This window comes from Nerophis ophidion, linkage group LG27, assembly GCF_033978795.1.
Source record: "Nerophis ophidion isolate RoL-2023_Sa linkage group LG27, RoL_Noph_v1.0, whole genome shotgun sequence".
Taxonomy (NCBI): domain Eukaryota; kingdom Metazoa; phylum Chordata; class Actinopteri; order Syngnathiformes; family Syngnathidae; genus Nerophis; species Nerophis ophidion.
The window spans coordinates 26,975,919-27,003,254 of record NC_084637.1 but is presented as its reverse complement, the minus strand read 5'-3'; the positions used below and the strand labels follow the sequence as shown (position 1 = coordinate 27,003,254).

The 27,336-nt window shown below is 41.8% G+C and overlaps 1 protein-coding gene across 2 annotated transcripts in view; it reads left to right on the top strand.

The window, feature by feature from the left end:
• The window catches only part of rp1l1a (rp1 like 1a), a 42,358-nt gene extending 15,959 nt beyond the window's left edge, over positions 1 to 26,399 (top strand). For both annotated transcript variants that reach the window (XM_061889178.1, XM_061889177.1), the window contains exons 2-8: positions 3,199 to 3,451; positions 6,368 to 6,757; positions 8,712 to 8,976; positions 9,045 to 12,916; positions 13,040 to 13,912; positions 17,645 to 18,490; positions 25,255 to 26,399. In XM_061889178.1, coding sequence (XP_061745162.1) covers positions 3,218 to 3,451; positions 6,368 to 6,757; positions 8,712 to 8,976; positions 9,045 to 12,916; positions 13,040 to 13,912; positions 17,645 to 18,490; positions 25,255 to 25,398 — 6,624 coding nt within the window. In that variant the 5' untranslated portion in view covers positions 3,199 to 3,217 and the 3' untranslated portion in view covers positions 25,399 to 26,399. The remainder of the gene's footprint in view (positions 1 to 3,198; positions 3,452 to 6,367; positions 6,758 to 8,711; positions 8,977 to 9,044; positions 12,917 to 13,039; positions 13,913 to 17,644; positions 18,491 to 25,254) is intronic.
• Positions 26,400 to 27,336: the final 937 nt, after the last annotated feature.

Here is a 27,336-nt window from a genome sequence, read left to right as displayed (position 1 = left end):
TCCCATCTTAAGTGCACAGGAAGACAGTGCAGGTGAGCCAGTATAGGTGTATATATAGGTATATATGTATATAAATAAATATACAATATATGTGTAATATGACCAACTTTCTTGTTCTTGTCAAAAGTCGAGCAGCTGCATTTTGTACCAACTGTAATCTTTTAAAGCTAGACATAGGAAGACCCGAAAATAATACGTTAGAGTAATCGAGACGAGGCGTAACAAACGCATGAATAATGATCTCAGCGTCGCTAGTGGACAAAATGGAGCAAATGTTTGCGATATTAAGGTTGTCTTTATTGTAGATCTCCACCTGCTTCGTGTCTAAAAAGCTAACTCCAGTTGCAAGTTGGCGCTTTATAACTCCTAATGTGCCAAAGTGATGGTTGCTATTGACTATGGAGTGATTCAGTGTTGAAAATGAGGAACAGCACCAGTCCTGGTCTGGCCACACACGTGACACCCTTACAGGATGAGTCAGGAAGTCTCGTTAGTCCATGTCCTGGCCTGAATCCTCCTCCGTCAAACATCCAGATTAGTGACGAGGTTATCCTCAAAGGGGAAACGTGACTAAACACGATGATAACTCTCGAGCACAGGTGTCAGACTCGAGGTCTAGAGGCCAGGTCTGGACCACCACATCATTTTATGTGGCCTGGAAATAATATGTCAATAAAGTACTTCATCTTTTCTTACTTAAAGTATTCGTTGTTTTAATTTTGACAGAAAAAAAATTCCAGCGCTGCATACCTTTTAAACTTTGATATTATCCAATATTGCAGCAAATATATCATCTTAAGTCATAAATATCTGTGCAAATTATCCATCATCTAACATAATAGTGAGAGTCCAGTCCATAGTGGATCTAACATAATAGTGAGAGTCCAGTCCATAGTGGATCTAACATAATAGTGAGAGTCCAGTCTATAGTGGATCTAACATAATAGTGAGAGTCCAGTCCATAGTGGGTCTAACATAATAGTGAGAGTCCAGTCCATAGTGGATCTAACATAATAGTGAGAGTCCAGTCCATAGTGGATCTAACATAATAGTGTGAGAGTCCAGTCCATAGTGGATCTAACATAATAGTGGGAGTCCAGTCTATAGTGAATCTAACATAATAGTGTGAGTCCAGTCCATAGTGGATCTAACATAATAGTGTGAGTCCAGTCCATTGTGGATCTAATATAATAGTGAGAGTCCAGTCCATAGTGGATCTAACATAATAGTGATAGTCCAGTCCATAGTGGATCTAACATAATAGTATGAGTCCAGTCCATAGTGGATCCAACATAATAGTGTGAGAGTCCAGTCCATGGTGGATTTAACATAATAGTGTGAGAGTCCAGTCCATAGTGGATCTAACATAATAGTGAGAGTCCAGTCCATAGTGGATCCAACATAGTAGTGGGAGTCCAGTCCATAGTGGATCTATTATAATAGTGTGAGAGTCCAGTCCATAGTGGATCTAACGTAATAGCATGAGAGTCCAGTCCATAGTGGATCTAACATAATAGTGAGAGTCCAGTCTATAGTAGATCTAACATAATAGTGATAGACCAGTCCATAGTGGATCTAACATACTATTGAGGGTCCAGTCCATTGTGGCTCTAACATAATAGTGTGAGAGTCCAGTCCATAGTGGATTTAACATAATAGTGAGAGAGTCCAGTCCATAGTGGATCTAACAAAATAGTAAGAGTCCAGTCCAAAATGAATCTAACATATTAGTGTGAGAGTCCAGTCCATAGTGGATCTAACAAAATAGTGAGAGTCCAGTCCATAGTGGATCCAACATAATAGTGATAGTCCAGTCCATAGTGGATCTAACAAAATAGTGAGAGTCCAGTCCATAGTGGATCTAACATAATAGTGATAGTCCAGTCCATAGTGGATCTAACATAATAGTGATAGTCCAGTCCATAGTGGATCTAACATAATAGTGATAGTCCAGTCCATAGTGGATCTAACATAATAGTGAGAGTCCAGTCCATAGTTGATCTAGATGGCATTAAATGTTGATTGGTGAATATAAAAAGTTTGTATAGTGAAGCAAATGTCTCCATAAAAAACGATCTAAATTTGAATAATGACTTCTAGCCTTGACAAAAGTCCATCATTTAGTGTAGCTCAACCAGAGAATGCCAAGAGTGTGCAAAAGCCGTATTCAGAGCAAATAGTGGCTATTTTGAAGAAACTAGAATATATTTTCAGTTATTTCACCTTTTTTTGTTGACCACATAACTCCACATGTGTTCATTCATAGTTTTGACGCCTTCAGTGACAATCTACAACAGGGGTCGGGAACCTTTTTGGCTGAGAGAGACAAAAAGCCAAATATTTTAAAACATATTTCCGTAAGAGCCATGTAATATTTTTTTTAACACTGAACACAACTAAACACGTGCATTTTTAAGTAAGACCAACATTTCTAGAGTATAATAGGTCTCTTATTCTTTGTAATAACATTGTTATTCTAAAGCTAACTGTGGAGGGGCGTGGCCCGCAGGCCTGCAGCGAAGTGGGGTGTGCCAAGACCGGCTTCAAAATCAGCGACAGGTGCGTAGAGGGCCCACCTGGGCCTTGTTATCTAATCACCTGTCGCTCTGTTATAAGCAGCAGCCAGGAGGAGAGACAGGGTTGGGGCTGGAAATACAATTGCTGGAAAGCAACTGAGAGACTTTTTGAAGAATAAAACAATATTGAAACCCTGAAACAGGCTCTCATGTCGGTGCTTGGTGGTCTGAAGAACCCCCAGAAGGGCAAGCCCCACACTAACCAATAATAAATAAATAACTTCTTACCATTAACGCAACTTCTTGAACAGGTGCGGTAGAAAACGGATGGATTAAAAATGCATGTTTTTAACATTATTTTTAACACTGTGATTACAAGTGGAATTATTCATTACTTATCGTTTTAAGCAACGTCAGCTCAGATTTATCCGAGAGCCAGATGCAGTCATCAAACGAGCCACATCTGGCTCTAGAGCCATAGGTTCCCTACCCCTGGTCTACAATGTAAATACTCATGAAAATAAAAAAAACGCATTGACCGAGAAAGTGTGTCCAAACTCTTAAATTAATCAAATGCATACACAAACTCATCCATTATTCACTGTTACAAGCGACCCTCTGATGGCAGCCTAGATTGAACCCTAATTGTAGATTCAATGTCCTTTCTGATTGCAACCCTCAGGTGTGTGTCAAAGCGCAGCATGCATTCCGCCCAAGAAGGGCCGTGGGACCCCCAGGCCCCGTCTAAGCATGTCTCGACGCCCCAGCCCCAGCCCCTCACCTACCCGCGCCTTGCCCACACGACGACAGCCACGCCAGCCAAGCGGATCACCTTCTACAAAAGCGGGGACAGCCAGTTTGGGGGGGTCAGGATGGCCATACACAAGCGCAGCTTCAAATGCTTCGATGCCCTGCTGGACGACCTTTCTCAAAAGGTTAGTAGGACGAGTAGGCGGTATCAAAGCAGTGACGTCCGGATTAGGGCGGCAGGAATAGCCACGCGAAAGGTTGAGCTTCTAACTTCAAAGGCCGAATTGGAATGGCTCATATGCAGCTTTTGAATACAAACCCCGTTCCAATATGAGTTGGGAAATTGTGTTTGATGTAAATATAAACGGAATACAATGATTTGCAAATCCTTTTCAACCCATATTCAGTTGAATGCACTACAAAGACAATATATTTGATGTTCAAACTCATAAACTATATATTTTTTTTGCAAATAATAATTAACATAGAATTTCATGGCTGCAACACGTGCCAAAGTAGTTTGGAAAGGGCATGTTCACCACTGTGTTACATCACCTTTTCTTTTAACAACACTCAATAAACGTTTGGGAACTGAGGAAACTAATTGTTGAAGCTTTGAAAGTGGAATTGTTTCCCATTCTTGTTTTATGTAGAGCTTCAATCGTTCAACAGTCCGGGGTCTCTGCAGTCGTATAATATAATGCGCCTCACATTTTCCATGGGAGACAGGTCTGGACGAAGGTCTTACGAAGCCACACTGTTGTAACACGTGCTGAATGTGGCTCGGCATTGTCTTGCTGAAATAAGCAGGGGCGTCCATGAAAAAGTTGGCGCTTGGATGGTAGCATATGTTGTTCCAAAAGCTGTATGTACCTTTCAGCATTAATGGTGCCTTCACAGATGTGTAAGTTACCCATGCCTTGGGCACTAATGCACCCCCATACCATCACAGATGCTGGCTTTTGAACTTTGCATCGATAACAGTCTGGATGGTTCGCTTCCCCTTTGGTCCGGATGACACAATGTTGAATATTTCCAAAAACAATTTTAAATGTCGACTTGTCAGACCACAGAACACTTTTCCACTTTGCATCAGTCCATCTTAGATGATCTTGGGCCCAGAGAAGCCGGCGGCGGTTCTGGATGTTGTTGATAAATGGCTTTCGCTTTGCATAGTAGAGTTTTAACTTGCACTTACAGATGTAGCGACCAACTGTATTTAGTGACAGTGGTTTTCTGAAGTGTTCCTGAGCCCATGTGGTGATATCCTTTGGAGATTGATGTCGGTTTTTGATACAGTGCCGTCTGAGGGATCGAAGGTCACGGTCCTTCAATGTTGGTTTCCGGCCATGTGGCTTACGTGGAGTGATTTCTCCAGATTCTCTGAACCTTTTGACGATTTTATGGACCGTATATGTTGAAATCCCTAAATTTCTTGCAATTACACTTTGAGAAACGTTGTTCGATGTAAATATAAACAGAATACAATGATTTGCGAATCCTTTTCAAACCATATTCAGTTGAACGCACTACAAAGACAAGATATTTAATGTTCAAACTCATAAACTATATATTTTTTTGGCAAATAATAATTAACTTACAATTTCATGGCTGCAACACGTGCCAAAGTAGTTGGGAAAGGGCATGTTCACCACTGTGTTACATCACCTTTTCTTTTAACAACACTCAATAAACGTTTGGGAACTCAGGAAACTAACGGTTGAAGCTTTGAAAGTGGAATTCTTTCCCATTCTTGTTTTATGTAGAGCTTCAGTCGTTCAACAGTCCGGGGTCTTTGCTGTCGTATAATATAATGCGCCTCACATTTTCCATGGGAGACAGGTCTGGACGAAGGTCTTACGAAGCCACACTGTTGTAACACGTGCTGAATGTGGCTTGGCATTGCCTTGCTGAAATAAGCAGGGGCGCCCATGAAAAAGTTGGCGCTTGGATGGCAGCATATGTTGTTCCAAAACCTGTATGTACCTTTCAGCATTAATGGTGCCTTCACAGATGTGTAAGTTACCCATGCCTTGGGCACTAATGCACCCCCATACCATCACAGATGCTGGCTTTTGAACTTTGCGTCGATAACAGTTTGGATGGTTCGCTTCCCCTTTGGTCCGGATGACACGATGTTGAATATTTCCCCCAAAAATTTGAAATGTCGACTCGTCAGACCACAGAACACTTTTCCACTTCGCATCAGTCCATTTTAGATAATCTCGGGCCCAGAGAAGCCGGCGGCGGTTCTGAATGTTGTTGATAAATGGCTTTCGCTTTGCATAGTAGAGCTTTAACTTGCACTTACAGATGTAGCGACCAACTGAATTTAGTGACAGTGGTTTTCTGAAGTGTTCCTGAGCCCATGTGGTGATATCCTTTAGAAATTGATGTCGGTTTTTGATACAGTGCTGTCTGCGAGATCGAAGGTCAAAGTCATTCAATGTTGGTTTCCAGCCACACGGCTTACGTGGAGTGATTTCTCCAGATTCTCTGAACCTTTTGATGATATTATGGAGCGTAGATGTTGAAATCCCAAAATTTCTTGCAATTGCACTTTGAGAAACGTTGTTCTTAAACTGTTTGACTATTTGCTCAAGCAGTTGTGGACAAAGGGGTGTACCTCGCCCCATCCTTTCTTGTGAAAGACTGAGCATTTTTGGGGAAGCTGTTTTTATACCCAATCATGGCACCCACCTGTTCCCAATTAGCCAGCACACCTGTGGGATGATCCAAATAAGTGTTTGATGAGCATTCTTCAACTTTATCCGTATTTATTGCCACCTTTCCCAACTTATTTGTCACGTGTTGCTGGCATCAAATTCAAAAGTTAATGATTATTTGCATAAAAAAAAAATGTTTATCAGTTTGAACATCAAATATGTTGTCTTTGTAGCATATTCAACTGAATATGGGTTGAAAGGGATTTGCAAATCATTGAATTCTGTTTATATTTACATCTAACACAATTTCCCAACTCGCAGGGTTTGTACACGGATCTTGAAGATTCAGACAAAAGGGAAATGATTTCTTCTTTGCCTGACTTGCAAGTTGCTGTTTTCATAATCCCGCTAACAAGCCACGATGTCTTTGTACAGGTGCCCCTTCCGTTTGGTGTGCGGACCGTGACTACGCCGCGCGGCACCCACATCATCAAAGATCTGGAGGAACTCCAAGACGGGGGTTGCTACCTCTGTTCAGACCGGCGCCAGGCAAAACCGGTCAACATGGAGCTGGCCGGCAAACGGCAAAGTGTTTGGCACCAGCACAGCCGCGTACCTCAACAAGCGGAAGCGTTGTCCGCGTCATCTGGCCACGTGCCTCACAGACATCTACGGATCCTGCTGGTTAAGAACACCGAGCCCGGGATACAACGGAGTCTGGCACTGAATAGGAGGTCAACCAGGAGCATGAGGGCTTTTCTGGAGGAGGCGTCCGAAGTGATGCACTTCCATGTTCGCAAACTTTACACCGCGGAAGGACGCAAAGTAAGAAATGATTTAACATTAGTTTGCCCCTTCACAAGCACCACAATTCATGGGAGTTATGCGTAGCCTCGCAAATTTGTCAAAATGCCTACGACTCCTCCGCATAGCTCAGACCAGGGGTGTCTTCAATTTGCCCTAATTTTATACAAATAGTCAGCGGATTGATAGCACCGTTTTGTCGCCAACCAAAGTAACTAATTGTAAATCAATATGACTATGTGCAAAGCATTCATTTATATGACCCAATCCAGACAACCTTCCCTAGTCATGGTGCAGAAAAAAAAAATTCAACTAGCACAGAATTTTGAATTTTGTGGATATTATAAAAAAGCATACTATCAGCATAGAAAAAAATCTATATTACATCCATTTGAATCCATTACGAGGGATGATCGGAAAAATGCCAAAAACACTCTTTCCGCACTTATCCATGTGTAGCGCATTTTAGCTGCTTGATATTTCTGATTGATTAAAAAACTTTAAGGTGGTCCTCACAAGGTGGTAGTCAGTTTTCACATACTCTTAATACCCATTAAAGTAATTATTAATTATATATCCATTATATTGATATATATATATACATATTAATATACATATGTATATACATACATGTATATACATACATATATACATGTATATACATATTACATATATACACATTATATTGATATATATACATATATATATATACACACATATATATATACATACATACAGTATGTATACATATACATATATATATACATGTGTATATATATACACATATACATATATATATACATGTATACACACATACGTATACATATATATACAGAAATGTATACATATACTGTACATATATGTGTATATATAAACATATATGTATGTATACATACATACACACACACACATATATATATATATATATATACATACATATACACATATATATATATACATACATATACACATATATAAATACATTTACATATATATATACATACATATACATACATACATACATACATACATACATACATACATACATACATACATACATACATACATACATACATACATACATACATACATACATACATACATACATATATATATATATATATATATATATATATATATATATATATATATATATATATAGTTACTTAGGATGCAGTCGGACAAATTTTGTAAGCCCAATGCGGCTCCCAGTCAAAATATTTTGACACTCATGGCTTAGACAAACTTCCGGTTCCTGTCTACAGTGCTAAACTTTCCGGGTAATGTTGTATATAAGCATTTAGCAACGCACTATCTTCTTCACTTCCTAGTTTAGGTGAATCTATATATTTATTTAACCTTTATTCCTCCAGGGTAAGGCAATTAAAGGCATATTTTCATATCCGACACTGGCGTAGCATTGAAGCAGCTTTTACTGTACATATTAGAGATGTTAAAGTGTGATGAGAATCTTTCATTCTCTCGCATTCACTGACAAAATATTGCGCTATAGATCGCTTTAAACAGTTCACAAATACTCCAAACGTGCAGGGGTAAATTTGCTGGAACATAAATGTTTAAAAAGGGCCCTGTTATATAATGTTTCTTACCTACGTGCTGTTGCATAGTTGGGATCTGCATAAGTCTCAGAAATTTGTTATCAAACCCTAGTAGCATAAGTTAAAAAAAAAAATGCTTTACTTCATACTTGGAACGAGCCATTTGGAATTTGACCCATTGGTATTGTCAGTAGGAGAAATTTAACCAAAGTGCTTTGCGCGAGTCCGCCATTGTAGTCCGCACTTTAATGAATAAGCTTCTCTATCGTCTTGTTGTGGACGGACTGGCTCGTACATGCATTTCCAATACAAAGTAGTGTATAGTCGGAACTTAATCCATCAATAGACTCTCTATAGAAGCGCTAAAAACTACAACAACGATGGCGGAGTGAGTCTAACTGTAAATATTTCTTCAGGTTGACAACATCCAAAGTCTGATGTCCTCCTCTGGAGTCATGGTGTGTGTCGGCAGAGAGGCCCTCAATCCTATGCTGTTGAAGTGCCTCAGGAAGACCTCAGAGGAAAAACTACCTGGTTTGGGTAGTAGGTCCCCTGGTCTTGGTCCAAGGATGCCTGGAAATGGCGCCCGATCCCCTGGATTTCAAGAAGTAAGATCCCCCCCTCATGGAGCACAGTCCAGAGCCAGCGAATGTAGTGAGGGGCAGGACAGCAAGAAAAATGGTATGTATTTCCAAGTACATGCAGACAAAGTAGTTTGAATATTAAATTTTTTCATGTTCTTATTTCAGTTAACTTTGGTCTGGAGACCAAAAAGAGCATCATACATCCTCGTTCAGATTCTTCAGCACGCTCCACTCGGTTCTCTCTCTCCTCGGAGAAGTCCTTTGGCAACAGTGTGAGAGCCCACTCGCAGCAGAGATCAGCTTTCATGAATGACGACATCGAAAAGCGTGTCCTAGTTAACAAGGATGGAAGTCTTTCTGTGGAGATGAGGGTGCGTTTCCGCCTCCGCAATGATGAGACCTTACAGTGGTCCACGCAGATCAGAAAATCACCTTCCCTGACAAGTGAGAGCTGCCCACCAAGCCATGTACAGCGTCCTTACTTGCAAAATGGCCACTCAGAAAGCTGCTCGGATTCTGCATCCTTCGACCCAGATTGTACAGACTATTCCAGTCAGTCTCTAAATCACACATTTGAGGGGATCCACTGCACCTGCTGCTACCAGGGGCCTGGACAGCATTACAACTTGTGGGAGAACCCAGTCCACAGCCACAAACAGCCACCTGTACCACCGCCGCATACATCTAGCCACACTACAATCAGGCACACACATTCCTCCAGCTCTTCTTCATCTTGTAACTCCAGGAGAGTGGTGCGCTGTCGGACAAACCTCTCCAACTCTGGAAGAGGCTCAAATTCAGAGCAAAGCCAACTAGTCCAAGAGGAGACGTGTGTGACGGAGCAGATAGAGAGCAGAGTAGATATTGAACAGAACGGAGACACTCATGTTGAGGTGTGCAAGGTGAGCCGGTGCTCCAGTCACAGTGAAGTGATCACTTTGGATGGCAACCCAAGACTTCCGAGAGAGAGGTCACCTGAGGAGGAGCTGATGGAGGAAGAAGTGGGACCGCCATTGTCTACAGTCAGCAGCTCCTCGCATATTCTTCAGTCATTAAAGGAAGATCAAGATGATGATGATGACGATGATCTGCCACCTAGCGCTTCACAATGCTCTCACAGAAGCGAACCACCACAGACAGAGCAAAACAAGCTTGAAAACAAGAACAACAGAGGAAGCGGGGCAGCCTCTGCAGCCACCTCTTGTCTCTCTGGAGCTACCATAACTCACACACCAACTGGACCAGATGAGATGAATGAAGCCCCCAGATCCAGATGTAGTTCCGCCAAAGTCATTTACCAAAGGGATGAAAGTGAAGAGATTGGTAAAGCTTTATCTGTCACCCCTGTTCAGTCTGTGATTTCAAGTGTATGTTCTCATTGTGGTGGTTACAAACATGTAGTCAACCCTAATTCTAACAGTAGAGCCTCACAGCGGTCCAATCACATCCCTCAAGCCTGTTCAAAGTCCACTTCACCTCTCGCGAGCCAATCAAATGCCTATGAAGGTACCTATGATGATGCTTTGTCTATACAATCCAACAAAACCAATCTAACAAGACATGGATCTCCCCTAACAAATGCCCCAGAGAGCAGAACATCTAGTGCCATGTCCAGAATGTCCAATTCTAAGACAACAGAGGCGCAAGAAGGAGCCACTTCCGTCATTAGCCATGAGTCCAGCACGTCACAGAAATCTAGTCTTGCTGGTGCCACAGCTGAAAACAAGGAGAGAAGCTCCAGTGTTATGTCGGGTCACAAGTCCAACTGCAGTGGCACAGCTGAAAGTCCTAGCATCCCGGCAACAGAGGAAGCAGAAGAGAACAGTAACAACATTGAAGCTGAAGCTTGTATTTCACCTAAAACTGTGTCAAGTGTCAGGGTTAATCCTACAGGTGCCAGTACAGCCGTAGAAGACAATGATGCAAATGTTTTACCTCGCAGTTGTCTTTCTGTCGCATCTAATGCCTCTACAAAATCCAGCATGGCAGAGCGACCCACGAGTGTTCGCTCTACGAAATCTTCAAAGTCAAATATATCAGGAAAGTCTAAAACATCTCACAAGCTGTGTGCAAGAGATGAGCCAATGGTAGTCCACTCCAATGAAGAAAAAGAGACACCAGGTATATGTCCAGAAACCTTAAAACTCGAAGACAACAAAGAAGGGAAAGCTGAAGAACGGGCACCTACTGCTTTATCCAGTAAATCAACAACTTCTTGTCAGACAAGTTATGTCTCAGACTGTATTGCAGCATCCCCAGATCTAAAGGAAGCTGACATTCCTTCTCCGGAACCAAATGGAAAACCGAATGCAAATGAAGAAAGAGTGACCAGTGCCATGTCTATTAAATCAAAGACTTCTGTGAAAACGAGTGCCTCTCAGATGTCAACGTCGAGCAAGAATCTCAAATCAGCTTCTTCGAGACCAAATGTAATCACCATTAATTCCCCAGAAGACGTTGATGAGACGAGTGAGGCAACTGGTGAAGGTAAAGAGGTAGAAGAAAACCTAAGAAAAACCTCTGAACATCTGCATGGTGAAATGTTGTCACCCACAAAAATACACTCACCTCGAACCCACCTGCCAAAGGCTAAGGCCGCATCACCCATCAGTTCTAATGAAGCACGAGGCCAGAGTTCTTTGTCCGTGTACTCTACAGCTTCTGCTAAATCAGAAAAGCTTAAATGCCACTGTAGTGCAGATTCATCATGTGAAGAGGGGAGGAAAAAAGAGGTGGCTGAGAAAACTGAAGCAGAGGAACCAGAAGACAACTTGGAACTAAACAGAAGGAAGGACCCAGGAGACAGAGAGCAACTACTGAGTCCAAACTCATCTGGGTCCATCTCACTTGGGTTGCCAGACGACCAAGAAATAGCTGACTCAGACAGCTGCAAGTCCTGTGTTTCATTTCACACAAGCACTCGCAGCAGGGGCAGGTTGTTGATAGCCACTCCCAATGCCCACAAAACACCAGAGTCAATATTGTCTCATAAATCCAACGTCACTGTGAGTACACAAGAAGTGCATATCCCCACTATTGAAGTACCTGGAGTAGATGGAGATGACAGTCCACTTACAGAAAACTGTAGTCATACCAGTCAGGCTTCAAAATCGGATGTTAAAAACCTTGATGATAGCAGGTCCTCCTCTTCACTGTCATCTGCTAGTGCCATTGCTAAAAACTCTAAGATTGCTGAAAAATCTGATGGAGCTGTGGCAGATTCTGACAGCACTAAGACATCAGTAAGTACTGCCAAAAAGGAGGATTTTGAAAACAACGAGGCTGTTAGTGCTCATTCCAGTAGTTCCTGTTACCTCGGGACCAACTTAGCAGCTGGTGCAAAAGTGAAAGTAGAAAATGCTGTCAAAGCAAATGACAGTGGAAGTGTTTTATCTGTCAAAACATCCAGCTCTTCAAAAAAAGAGAGGTCAGTCCAATCATCCAGGCCCTTGCACAACTCTAGACCGTGCAGTAAAGCTGAGAGATGCGGTGAAAGCACCATGACTGCTGCTGCTGACCTTCTCAACGATATCGAAGCATCATCGCATCAACAATGTCAACAGTCGAAGGCAAGCAAAGGCAGCAGCAAGTCCACCGGGGGGAAAAGCAAGAGGCGTCAGAAAAAGGGGAGCCAGAAGAATCAAGATAAAGTGTCTGAGGTCACCCCTGCCTGTCTACCCAACGCTTCCCCCAGTGAAGTTGTCAGTGATTGGCTGCGCAGCATTCCTTCTAACAGCAGTATGCTTGCTCTTGATGACCTCACTGAGTTTAAGACTGGCAGCGAAGTAGAGGCTAAAGCTGAAAAAGTAACAGAATTAAAACAGGAGAGTCCTGATGGCGAGAAAGTGGACAAAGAGGAAACAGTGGAGGGTGAGAAAGCAGAAGACTGTTTGGCGGCAGTTGAAGAGACAGATCAAGATCTGGCACCACCAATGAAAACTTCTTACCAGCCGTTGCCCAAACACTGGCGATCTTCAGCTGCAGTGATGAAGGTTCTTCTCAGTTCTTCTATGGGACGATGTAGGAGCTTGCCTGAGGTAAACTAAACAATAAGTAAATCATAGTTATACACTTTTTAATTGACTGAGTAGTTTATTGTGTTTTTATGTTACATGCAAAGTAATATAATATGAATTATTTGAATTTGCTGTGTTCCATAGGTGTCTCCAGTATATGGCCGTAGACTAAGTACATCAGCCAGGGGCCTCTTGGACTGCCTTGCCCAGCTTCAGCTCATTGAGCCCACAAGAAATCAGGGCCACGATAAAATTGAGAACCAAAACCGGCAATACGAGGACATTATGGCCATTCTTCAGTCCCTTTGGCTCACTGACCCTCGGGACATTGAGACCAAGGGCATTGGCACAGAACAAGTGACACCCCCAAGGTCTTCATCAGGGGTAGGTATGAGCAGTGGCTCTGGTGGATCGGGGAAGGACCATGAGAATCAAGGAGGAGATGAAACACTCCCAAAAGAGTCTTCGCAAGAGGATGAGGCGGTGGGCAAGGATAGGCTACAAACCGAAACCAAGGAAATTATGACCGAGGCAGTCTTACAAGTTGAGTCCTTGCCGAGTGAGGATCTAAGTAAAGTGCTTCCTACACTGGAAAGCCAACAAGCCGAGAACCCCTCATCATCAGATCACAGTTCTACCAATAATACCTTCAACTCCAGCTCAGGAACACCTCCGACAGTTCTGCAAAAATCTCTGTCCAAAAAAACATCCCACGAACCTGATCCAGTGTGGCTCCTGCACCTCCTGAAGAAGCTGGAGAAACAATTCATGAACCACTACATCGACGCCATGAAGGAATTTAAAGTTCGCTGGGACCTAGACGACAGCCTCATTCTCGACACAATGATCTCAGAGTTGAAGGATGAGGTGAGCAGTCGAATCCAGAGCAGCATTGAGCGGGAGATGAGGAACATTCAGAGTCGGGCCGGCCGAGGCGAGAAGATGCCAAGGCCTCCGAAAAATGCGAACCTCTCGAGGGAGTCCACAATGACCGAGAAGCGCCGACGGATACTGAAGGTAAATCTGGATCAATTGTTCTTATTGCAGTCGTAGAGTTTAAAGCGCACTACGTCAGAAACGTCTTCACGTACAGTTTAATACCTCTCATTCAAAATTGGACCTTGTTTTCTTTGTTAAAAGGCAAAGCTTGTATTATTGTTGCTGTATTGAATGTCATTAGGAATGGGTTGTAGCAAGTCTAATCTCAATGCAACCATGACGATTTGGTTTGGTTTACAATTTGTTCACTCTGATTCAACACTGATAGTAGAGCATGGAGTATTGGCCGATGCACATATTGACCTGATATCAGCACCAATCATGTATACTTTGTAGTGTGGAACGCTGGAAAAGGTTTGATCGAATGAAATCAGTAACACAGAAAACATTGGTAAGTATGAAAAACACTAACCTACAGTTGTGATCAAAATTATTCAACCCCCACACAATTTTGGTGTTTCACCAAGCTGGACATTTATTCCGTATTTTGTTTATAGTGATATCAAATTAAAGATGTGTCAAATAGACAAATGCAACTTAAATTGTAACACTGTATAAAGGACATTTTTCTTAATATCTCATTGACAAAATGATTCAACCCCCTAGTTACATGCATCTTTAGTACTTAGTAGAACACCCTTTGGCAGTAATGACATCCTTCAAAGGTGATACATAACCGGACACAAGCTTCTTGCAAACATCTACAGGTATTTTAGCCCATTCCTCTTGGGCAAAGGCCTCCAGTTCATTCATATTCTTGGGCTTGCGTGCTGCAACTGCCTTCTTCAAGTCCCACCACAGCTTTTCTATAGGATTTAGGTCTGGCGACTGTGAAGGCCACTCCAGAGTCTTCCAGCCCTTCTTCTGCAACCACTCTGATGTTGATTTGGAGGTATGTTTGGGATCGTTGTCCTGTTGGAAGGTCCAACGTCTCCCAAGCCTCAGCTTCGTCACTGACTTCATGACATTTGCAGCTAATATATCCTGCTAAGAAATAGAATTCATAATGCCTTGAACGCGCTGGAGATTCCCGGTACCTGAGGCAGAGAAACAGCCCCAGAGCATGATTGACCCCCCACCATGCTTAACAGTAGGCAAGGTGTTCTTCTCTTTGTAAGCTTCATTTTTTCTCCTCCAGACATAACGTTGATTCATAGGCCCAAAAAGTTTCACTTTGGTCTCATCACTCCATAGAACAGTTTCCCCAAAACCTTTGGGGTTTGTCCAGATGATTTTTGGCATACTGGAATCTATTTTCTTGTGCCTGGTAGTCAGAAGTGCCGTGCGCCTGGGAGTTCTGGCATGGAGGCCTTCAACTCGTAGTGAGCGCCTTATTGTCTGGGACGAAACCTGCAATGTCCTGTTGTAGTTCCTTAGCTGTTACCCGGGGGTTTCTCACCACTGTACGCACACAGCATCCTCTTTCTACCACGCCCAGGTCGTGTTTCCACTGTGCCTTTAGCTTTAAACTTGCGAATTATGCTCCCAACTGTGTCTCTTGGAATGTGTAATGTCTTTGCTATTTTCTTATATCCATATCCTTTCTTATGAAGAGAAATTACCTCCTCTCTTGACTTCTTTGACCACTCCCTGGACTTCACCATGTTCCAAATACACCATTGACCATCTACAAGAAGCTGAGCGTCACAGTCTTTTTCAATCAGTTTAATTGTTGCTCGTTATGGTTCTAATCACATCTACAGGTGTTTTCAACACCTGATTGAAAAGACCTTATTCAAATTCAGTTCTTAAGAGTTATGATCTTCAAGGGGTTGAATAATTTTGTCAATGATATATTAACAAAAATGTCCTTTTTTGGTATTTTGTCAAATACAGTGTTACAATTTAAGTTGCATTTGTCTATTTGACACATCTTTATTTGACATGACTATAAACAAAATATGGAATAAATGTCCAACTTGCTAAAACACCAAAATTGTGTGGGGGTTGAATAATTTTGATCACAACTGTATGTATGTTTATTAGTCTGGAATGGATTTATGCTGACTTTAAGTTGAATTGGCACTTCATTTTGGCAACAGTTAATGAAAAATGTGTACACTTTTGTTGCTAGATCCTTTCTAATACACTTTTGCCTTGGAGCTTTTCTACCTGCTACTCATACAGTATGCAACTATAGTTATTTGATACTTGTTTATATAGACAAATGTTTTAGACTTCAGTATTATTCAAGGAAGGACACGTATGTGCTATTGTGTGCTTAGCTGTCGTGTACCTGCTAGCTCCATCAATCCATTTTCTACCGCTTGTCCCTCAGAGGGTTGCGTGGGATGCTGGAGCCTACCCCAAAAAAATTAAACTGCATATAGTTTAAAGACGAAGGCAATAAAACAAACAAACAGCAAGATAGTTCCACTGATCAGCGTTCTTCAGCACTAAGGTGCCCCACTATTTGCTGCAAGTCGAAATTTCCTTTCATTCTTTGTTCTCTTCGTTGTTTTGTTTGAAAAATAACATGGGGGATGGGTCAAATGCAGAGGATAAGTCACCACTTTGAGAACAAATGCGTGAGCAAATTGTCGAACAGTTTAAGAGCAACATTTCTCAACGAGATATTGCAAGCAATTTAGGGATTTCACCATCTATGGTCCGTAATATCATCAAAAGGTTCGGACAATCTGGAGAAATCACCGCACGTAAGCGGCAAGGCTGAAAACCAACATTGAATGCCCGTGACCTTCGATCCTTCATGCGGTACCGCATCAAAAACTTCCATCTGAGCAAATTGTCGAAAAGTTTAAGATCAACATTTCTTACGGTCAGTAATATCATCAAAAGGTTCAGAGAATCTGGAGAAATCTGTCATGATCCGCTGCTTGAAACATGTAATATTCTGGTTTTTGGTTACGTTTTGTATCACATCTTGTTAATGTTTGTCTCCCCTAGTTCCTGGTGGCACTTCCTGTTTGTTTCCGTTGCCATAGTCACCTGTTTCTTGTTTTTGACGCGCACCTGCCTCGTAATTAATGTCCTTATTTAAGCCTGCCTTTTCCGTTTACTCATTCTCGCATCCTAGTTTTTGTTCCGTGCAACAGGTGACGACGCTGTTTCCCAATTGTGGTAAAGAACTGTTTCTTGTACTTGATAACTTCCGGGCTATGCTTCTTTTGTTTGTTCCCTAGCTCACATGCTAGCACTTTTAGTTCCTTCTAGCTCCCATGCTAGTTCTGTTTGTTTTGCCTTTTTCTATGGGGCGGCATAGCTTGGTTGGTAGAGCGGGCGTGCCAGCAACTTGAGGGTTGCAGGTTCGATTCCCGCTTCCGTCATCCTAGTCACTGCCGTTGTGTCCTTGGGCAAGACACTTTACCCACCTGCTCCCAGTGCCACCCACACTGGTTTAAATATGTAAAGCGCTTTGAGTCACTAGAGAAAAGTGCTATATAAATTTAATTCACTTCACTTCTGTTCTTAGTCTGTTTTGTAGTATAGATAAATCATCATTTCTTACCTTCACGCTGTGTCCAGTCCAACTGCATAATAGAGAGAACGAACCCACACCACGATGCCAGCTAACAGTCACAAAATCACTGCACGTAAGCGGCTAGGCTGAAAACCAATATTGAATGCCCTGACCTTCAGTCCCTCAGGTGGTAGTGCATCAAAAACGGACATCAGTGTGTAAAGGATATCACCACATGGGCTCAGGAACACTTACAGTATCAATATCGGATCGGGACACCCCTACTTAAGTTCAAAAGGTTGAATAATGATCTGTTCTTTCATTTTCAGGTCATTAGGAACCAGTCAGTCAAAACCGCGGACTCTGCCAGTGACGAGGAGTTGACAGCCGAGTTCAGCGACCAACGCAGCGATGACGAGTACTGCCCCTGCGAAGCTTGCGTGCGCAAGAAAATGGAGGCTCGGCCCCTCAAAATGCACCCGGCGGCCGCCGAAGCGCCGGTGATGATGGAGTTTGACCTCCTGAAAATACTCCAGCACAAGAAGACCCCAGAACCCGCGCCCCCGACCGCACCGCAGCCCCCTCACCGGGCCGAGGAGAGTGCGGAGGAAGGCAGGAGTTTAGAGGTCGTAAAGGAGGAAGAGGAGGACGACGAGGACGGCGGAGCTCTTTTCCACGACGCCATCACCGAGGAGGGTGAGGAGGACACGGGGGGAGAGGTCAGACGTGAGGGTGAGGAGAGGAAAAGTGAGCGAAGCGAGTGTGAGATCAGTGGGTGGCGACGCTGCCAGTGCAGGGGAGGACAAACACCGGAGGGAAGAAGTGATAACATGGGCGATGAAGAAGAGGAGGGGGCGGAGGGAAGAAGTGATAACATGGGCGGCGACGGAGAAGAGGAAGTTGATGAAGCTGAGGATGTGGGTGGGACAGGATTGGATGGCAGCAAAAACGAATCTGAAGACGGAGAGGAGGAGGACTCAACCCATCGGGGTAATGACGACTCCACACTTTCAGAGGAAGGGGAAGAGGAGGCGGAGTCAGAGGAAGAGGAGGCGGAGTTAGGGGAAGAGGGGAAAAGCAGTGCCTCGGCAGGAGCAGAGGACGATAACCAGGAGGAGAATGCGACTGAAAAGTCTCATGAAGAATCCCCTCAGAAGGAAAGAGCCTCGGCTAAGGTCAGTACGCACCCGTTATTGGGAAATAGTATTAGGTACACGCACGTTTCATAACATTCATCCATTTTCTACCGCTTGTCCCTTTTGGGGTATGTTTTCATAACATAAAGAAGGGAATTGTCTGACGTGGTGGGGGCGGTATGGCGTAGTGCAGGGGTGCCCACACTTTTTCTGCAGGCGAGCTACTTTTCAATTGACCAACTCGAGGGGATCTACCTCGTTTATATATATCATTTATATTTATTTATTTATGAAAGAGACATTTTTGTAAACAAGTTAAATGTGTTTAATGATAATACAAGCATGTGTAACACATATAGATGTCTTTCTTTCACGAAGACAAGAATATAAGTTGGTGTATTACCTGATTCTGATGACTTGCATTGATTGGAATCAGACAGTAATGATGATAACGCCCACATTTTCAAATGGAGGAGAAAAAAAGTTGTCCTTTCTGTACAATACCACATGAAAGTGGTTGGTTTTTGGCATCTAATTCATCCAGCTTCCATACACTTTACAAGAAAAACATTGGCGGGAAATTCCGTAGCTTGCTTGATTGACATTCACGGCACCCGAGGGTCTCGTGAGATGACGCTGGCTGCTGCCAGTTCATTATTATGAAAAAATGACAGAGAGGAAGGCGAGAAACACTTTTTATTTCAACAGACTTTCGCGCCGTCCCTTCCGTCAAAACTCTAAAGGCCGACTGCACATTTCCTATCTTCACAATAAAAGCCTTGCTTCATGCTGCCTGCGCTAACAAAATAAGAGTCTCAGAAAGCTGGCGTGCACAAGTGATGTGCACGCCAGCTTTCTGAGGGATCGCTTGTGCACCCCAGTTTTCCGAGACTCTGTATTTAGTTAGCGGCGGCAGCATGAAGCAGGGCTTTTATTGTGAAGATAGGAAATGTGCAGTCGGCCTTTAGAGTTTTGACGGAAGGTATTGCGCGAGAGTCTGTTGAAATAAAAAAGTGTTTCTCGCCTTCCTCTCGGTCATATTTTAATAATAATGATCTTGCAGCAGCCAGCGTCATCTCACAAGACCCTCCGGTACCGTGAATGTCATTTAAGTGACGTCTTGGTGAAGATTGATGATCACTAATTTTTAGGTCTATTTTTTTTAAAAGCCTGGCTGGAGATCGACTGACACACCCCCCGCGGTCGACTGGTAGCTCGCGATCGACGTAATGGGCACCCTTGGCGTAGTGGGTAGAGCGGCCGTGCCAGAAAAACATGAAGGTTGCAGGTTCGCTCCCCCACCTCTTGACATCAAATAAGCACAAATCCTTTTATTAATGTTTGTTATGTAAGTTCAAATGTTTTGTATATTGTGCTCCTGAGTTGACGTTATTGATCGATTTGAATTCATTATTTTTCATTGACTTTATTCCACTTCTAGTATGTTTTATAGTTGAAATAAAAAAAATAATTCTACATGTTACAGACTGAAAAACACTGTTAATCTTCGTTGTAATGGAGCTACATGTCTATTGTTTTTGTTCTTTTTATTGTTAATAAAGATATAGTGTTTGGAAAGGTGTACTTATGACAATACAATAGTCAAATGATACCATCCATCCATTTTCTACCGCTCGTCGCTTTCGGGGTCACGGTGGGTGCTGGAGCCTATCTCAGCTGCATTATGGCGGAAGGCGGGGTATACCCAGGACAAGTCGCCACCTCATGGCAGGGCCAACACACAAAATCGTTGAAAAAAAATGAGCAGCACTGAATTAAGGACCTGCGATGAGGTGGCGACTTGTCCAGGGTGTACGCCCACCTTCCGCCCGAATGCAGCTGAGATAGGCTCCAGCGCCGCACCCCCCCCCGCAAACCCAAAGGGAATAAGCGGTAGGAAATGGATGGATGGATGAATTAAGAACACTTATTATGCATTGTCTAGCTTGTGTGGTATTGTGCGCGTAGCTGTTGTGTAGCTGCTACCATGTTTACATTTTGTAAATGACTCCATTTATTTGTGTCGCAAAAAAAAAAGTAATCGCCACTCCCCTTCAGTTTAAAGACGGCATACATCTGTCATTGGATTAGTGTTTTGTTATTATGAATATTTTATTTTGATCAAAACTTTGCTAACGTTTCACATTACAAAATAATAAAAGCATGTATCAATCCTGTTGATATCAGCCATCCATCTTATTCCGCTTATCCGAGGACGGGTCGCGGGGGCAGCAGCCTAAGCAGGGAAGCCCAGACTTCCCTCTATCCAGCCACTTCGTCCAGCTCTTCCCGGGGGATCCCGAGGCGTTCCCAGGCCAGCCGGGAGACATAGTCTTCCCAACGTGTCCTGGGTCTTCCCTGTGGCCTGCCACCGGTCAGATGTGCCCTAGACACCATTCGTTTGGCATCCTGACCAGATGCCAGAACCACCTCATCTGCCTTTACTTTGATCTCCTCCCGGATGGCAGAGCTTCTCACCCAATCTCAAAGGGAGAGCCCCGACGGAGGAAACTCATTTCGGCCGCTTGTACCCGTGATCTAGTCTTTTCGGTCATAACCCAAAGCTCATGACCATAGGTGAGGATGGGAACGTAGATCGACCAGTAAATTGAGAGCTTTGCCTTCCGGCTCAGCTCCTCCTTCACCACAACGGATCGATACCGCGTCCGCATTCCTGAAGACGCCGCATCGATCCGCCTGTCGATCTCACAATCCACTCTTCCCTCACTCGTGAACAAGAATCCGAGGTACTTGAACTCCTCCACTTGGGGCAGGGTCTCCTCCCCAACCCGGAGATGGCACTCCACCCTTTTCCGGGCGAGAACCATGGACTCGGACTTGGAGGAGATGATTCTCATCACAGTCGCTTCACACTCTGCTGCGAACCGATCCAGTGAGAGCTGAAGATCCCGGCCAGATGAAGCCATCAGGACCACATCATCTGCCTAATCCTGCAGCCGCCAAACCGGATCCCCTCAACGCCTTGACTGCGCCTAGAAATTCTGTCCATAAAAGTTATGAACAGAGTCCGTGACAAAGGGCAGCCTTGGCGGAGTCTAAGCCTCACTGGAAACGTGTCCGACTTACTGCCTGTTGATATCGGATGAATATATCGGTATTGGCCTATAGTCGAGGATCCACTATGGATATGGTATCGGAAGTGACAAAGTTGATTGAAAAGAATAAAGTCGGGGGTCAGGGAGTGTGTGAGCTGGTCTGAGGCGTCAAAGAGGAATGTGACCTGAAGCAGTCTGAAAGCTCCTTCTAAGCTAATCTGCCATCCAATTAGACTCAACTAATCTATTTGCTGCACAGCTACAGTCGTCCCTCCTTTGTTAACAATTCATTGGTCCCAGGCCGTGGTAAACTAATTTCCTCGGAGTATTAATAAATCTAAAGTTGTTTTTTTTTTTAATTAAAGCATTAAAAAACGGTTTACGACCTTTTAAGTATGTTTTTTTTTACATATTAGTGCCGTCTAAAGATGAAATAACACCTTTACACTCGTTTCACCCAATATACAGTAGTCACCATTGCTATGGGTGAGACTGTAACTGAGTGTGCATCTCCATGCGTTGTCCTCATGAGCAAAATGGAACTCTGTCTCTGCCTGATTCCTAGCTTCTTGTTGTCTATTATGGTTGTCACCCGGCCACTACAACACTGCCACGACGTGGAAATACTTTATCGCATTCTGGGTAGTTCCTTCAAGTTACAACTAGGCTTCAATGTGCTGAAACCCCGTGTGTAAACTCCATACTTGCCAACCCTCCCGGACTTTCCGGGAGACTCCCGAAATTCAGCGCCTCTCCCGAAAATCTCCCAAAATTCAGGCGGAACTGGAGGCCACGCCCCCTCCAGCTCCATGCAGACCCGAGTAATGTGTTGACTGCCTGTTTTCACGTCTGCTTTCCCACAATATAAACAGAGTGCCTGCCCAATGACGTTATAACTGTAGAATGATCGAGGGCGAGTTCTTGGTTTCTTATGTGGGTTTATTGTTAGGCAGTTTCATTAACGTCCTCCCAGCGCGGTAACAACACACAACAACAGCAGTCACGTTTTCGTCTACCGTAAAGCAGTTCGTCTGCCGTAAACAGTAATGTTGTGACACTCTTAAACAGGACAATACTGCCATCTACTGTGTATGCATATGTGACAATAACATCTACGGCTTTTAGAGCAGTGGTTCTCAACCTTTTTTCAGTGATGTACCCCCTGTGAACATTTTTTTAATTCAAGTACCCCCTAATCAGAGCAAAGCATTTTTGCTTAAAAAAAAAAAAAAAGATCAAAAAGTAAAATACAGCACTATGTCATTAGTTTCTGATTTATTAAATTAAATTTGTAGTGGTCTTTCTTGAACTATTTGGAAAAAAAGATATAAAAATAACTAAAAACTTGTTGAAAAATAAACAAGTGATTCAATTATTTAAAAAAAAGATTTCTACACATACTGCGATGAGGTGGCGACTTGTCCAGGGTGTACACCGACTTCCGCCCGATTGTAGCTGAGATAGGCACCAGCGCCCCCCGCTACCCCAAAAGGAATAAGCGGTTGCAAATGGATGGATGGATGACTGTAAATATACTCCTCCCCTATTAACCCCGCCCCCAACCACGCCCCCCTCGCCCAACCTTTTTACAGTGCATTACTGTGAATTGAAAAACAGCACCAAATTTTTTTTACAGTAAAGTGCTGGGGACACAGGTGACATTATTTTTACAGTAACATTCTACCGACATAAATATTTTCCCCAAATATTGAAGTTTTTTTTTTTTTTACAACAAATTACTGTAAATCCGTGTGTATACATATTTATTACAGCATTTTTACCGTAAAATCTACGGTCATTTTTTTTTTTTTTTTTACAGAGAATGGTATCATTTTTACAGTAACATTTTGGCGATTGAGCCGCCAATTTTTAACCATTAAAATTTACGCTTGTTTTTACAATGTATTACTGTAAATTTAAAAAACAGAACCACTGTTATATTTTGGTGAAATTCTGTCGATTACGCTGCCAGATTTTTTTCATACCCTAAAATCTATGGCCGTTCTTTTTACAGTGCATTACTGTAAAAAAGAACTAGCACTTTTATGTTTACGGTAAAATTCTGCCTGTGTTTACCATAATCTAAAATTTTACCCCAAAATTTAGTGGGGGTTTTTTTTACAACGAATTTACTGTAAATTTAAAAAACAGCACCACTATTATGTTTGCAATGAAATTTTGGCAACGAAGCTGACATTTGTTTTTTACTGTAAAATCTAGATTTGTTCTTTTTTCTAGCGTTTTAATGTAAATTGAAAAACAGCACATTTTTTACAGTAAAGTTCATGGGACGGAGATGACATTATTTTACAATAAAACTCTACCGACACAAACATTTTCCCCAAATATTGATGGTTTTGCACCAAATTACTGTAAATTGTAAAACTATACTACTGTGTGTATACATACTTATTACCGGATTTTTACCGTAAAATCTATGGTTGTTATTTTTTACAGAATGTCACAATTAGTTGGTGACAAACCCCAAGATGCAGAGATGGAGTCAGGCATTGAATGAGAAAACATGATTTAATTAAAACTAAACAAGAACAAACAAAAGGCGCGTATGAGGCGGATAACAAACAAAGAGCTAGCATGGGAGTTAGAAAACAAATGGAGCTGTCATGCCAAATTTCTTCTCCCTACAAAACCCCCCCCCCCTACTCCCATTTACTTCCGGGGTCATGATTAATACAGACGTTTTGTTAACGCTATATTATAAAAATATAACGCTATATTATAAAAATACAGACGTTTTGTTAACGCTATATTATAAAAAAATTTTAAAAAACAATTTACAAACACAAGCTATTGGATGACATAAGAGGAAACGTGACCCCGGAAGTAAAGGAGTCATCCCATAGCTTGGGTTTGTAAATAGTTTTTACATTTTTTTTATAATATAGCGTTATATTTTTATAATATAGCGTTAACAAAACTTCTGTATTAATCATGACCCCGGAAGTAAATGGGGGGGAAGGTTTTTGTAGGGGGGAAGAAATTTGGCGTGACAGAGCTTAGCATGAAAGCTAGCAAAAACAAAAGGGCCTAGCGTGGCAGCTAGCAGGTAGCGAGCAGAAAAACAGAAGTCGTTACTTGTTGCGTGAAAACAAATTGGAAGCAGGGAACAAAAGACAGTAAGCTACAAACAGCTACCGAAATATAGCTTACAGCTACGCTGCAATGACGTGACACAATATGACTCGGCACTACACGACACAACAGGAGCGACATGACAATAATCCACCACTGACTGGAGGAGAAAACAGGTCTAAATAGGAGCGGGCTGATTGACGCCAGGTGTGGCCAGGTGCCATTTAGCCGCACCTGAGGGGACACAACACTCAGGGAGACAAACAGGAAACTGAATCAAAATGAGAGTGCTGACAGGAACTAAAGACAGGAAATACTACACACACAGAGGAAAAACTAAAACACAAGCAGGGACAAGTCTGACACAAAGAACGGTATCATTTTTACAGTAAAATCTTGGCAACTGAGCTGCCAATTTTTAATCATAAAACCTATACTTGTTGTTTTTACAGTGTATTACTGTAAATTGAAAAACAGTCCCACTGCTATTTTTAAAACTGCCAGATTTATTTTTTGGTATCGTTATCTCTATGGTTGTTCTTTTTACAGTGCATTACTGTAAATGTAAAAACTATCACTTTTGTGTTAAAAGGTACATTTTGCCCTTTTGAGCTGCCAGAGTCTCCCATTAAAATGTCGTCCTTCAATATACAGGGTCAAAGGTCAATCGGGGGGGCCGATGACCAAGACTGGGACACGGAGGTCAAAGGTCGGCGACAGGAGTCGCAGGACGGCGCTCTGCTCCACCAGACCACCCGCACCTCGGTGGAGTCCCAGCCGGGATCCTCAGAGGACTGAGACCCTCAAACACCATCACGGACCCACTCAAGTCCGAGCCCACAGAACAAGAACTGGAACACTTGGTGCACTTTATCGCTGAAACTTGAAAGGACACTAACTAGCCGACAGGAAGTAATGATACACATTTTATTTTTACAGTTTCTGAATCTCATCGTTTCATGTTTTATTTTGAAACTCCAGTAATTGACGTTATTGATGCTGCGGACTATATTTGGTCTTTTCTGTCAAATATTTATCTATGATGTTAGCAGGAAGCTAGCTGATTAAATGTAGCATTTTATGGTAAAATCCAAAATAATTATGTTTAAAAAAAAAATAAAATAAAATAAACATTGTACATTTTCGGCTAATTTTCAGCTTTTGTTGACTTTACGGTAAATAGAAAACAAACTGTCAGCTCAGTCGCCAGAATTTTACTGTAAAAAAAAGAATGCTACAGTTTTCCAATTTACAGAAATGCACTGTAAAAAAATATACGGTAAAATTTACGGTCGTTGAATGTTAACGTAAAAAAATAAAAGTGATATTTTGTTTTACGTTTACAGTAATGCACTGTGAAAACAACAACTGTAGATTTCACAGGGCTCAAAAAATCTCGGAGCTTATTTGACAAAATTTTACCGTAACTGTAACAGTGGTACCGTGTTGAAATTCAGAGTAATTCTGTGATTAAAAAAAATTGGGGTAAAATATTCACTGTAAAAAAACGGTCAGCTCAGTCGCCAAAAGTTTACTGTAAAAATATGCAATACAGTTTTCCAATTTACAGAAATGCACCGTAAAAGAATTACGGTAAATTTTACGGTCGTTGAATGTTAACGTAAAAAAATAAAAGTTGTATTTTTTAACATTTACAGTGATTTCACAGTGCTTAAAAAAATCTGGTATTTTGACAGAATTTTACCATAACTGTAACAGCGATGCTGTGTATCAATTTACAGTAATTTTGTGTTAAAAAATAATAATTTGGGTAAAATTTTGATTTTGGTGGACTTCACGGTAAAAGAAATGGTAAGCTCAGTTGCCAGAATTTTACTATAAAAAAATTTGATTCTCTTTTTCAATTTACAGTAATGCACTGTAAAAACAACAACCATAGATTTTACAGGGCTAAAAAAAGCTGGTAGCTTATTTGACATCATTTTACTGTAACTGTAACAGTACTGTGTTTAAATTCAAAGTAATTCTGTGTCTTAAAAAAAAATTGGGTTAAATTTTTACGGTAAAAAAAACGGTCAGCTCAGTCGCCCGAATTTTACTGTAAAAAAATGCGACACTGTTTTTCAATTTACAGTAATGCACTGTAAAAAAACAACCGTAGATTTTACAGTGCTGGAGAAATATGGTAGCTTATTTGACAGAATTTTACCGTAACTGTAACAGCGATACCGTGTTTAAATTTACAGTAATTCTGTGTTGGAAAAAAAATATTCGGAGGATAATTTAGATTTTGGTAGACTTTACGGTAAAAAAAGGGCCAGCTCAGTCGCCAGAATTTTACTGTAAAAAATGTGATACACTTTTAAATTTACAGTGATGCACTGTAAAAAAAACCTGTAGATTTTACGGTTAATAACTGGCAGCTCAAGAGCCATAAGTTTTTCTTCAAAATAAAAGTGATACCGCTTTTACATTTACAGTAATGCACTGTAAAAAAACGCAGCCGTCGGTTTGACAGTAAATGTACTGTAATAAATTACTGTGGTACTGTTTTTCAGTAAAAAAAAAAAAAACTATTTACATTTTCAAGTAAAATTTTCAATTTTGGTAGACATTACTGTAAAAAAAAAAAAAACGTCCGTACATTTTACGGTAAAAAACAAACAAACAAAAAAATATCTGTCAGATTAGTAGCCGGAATTTTACAGTAAAAATAACTGTGAAACTTTACAGTAATACACTGTAAAAAGAACGTCTGTACATTTTATAGTAAAA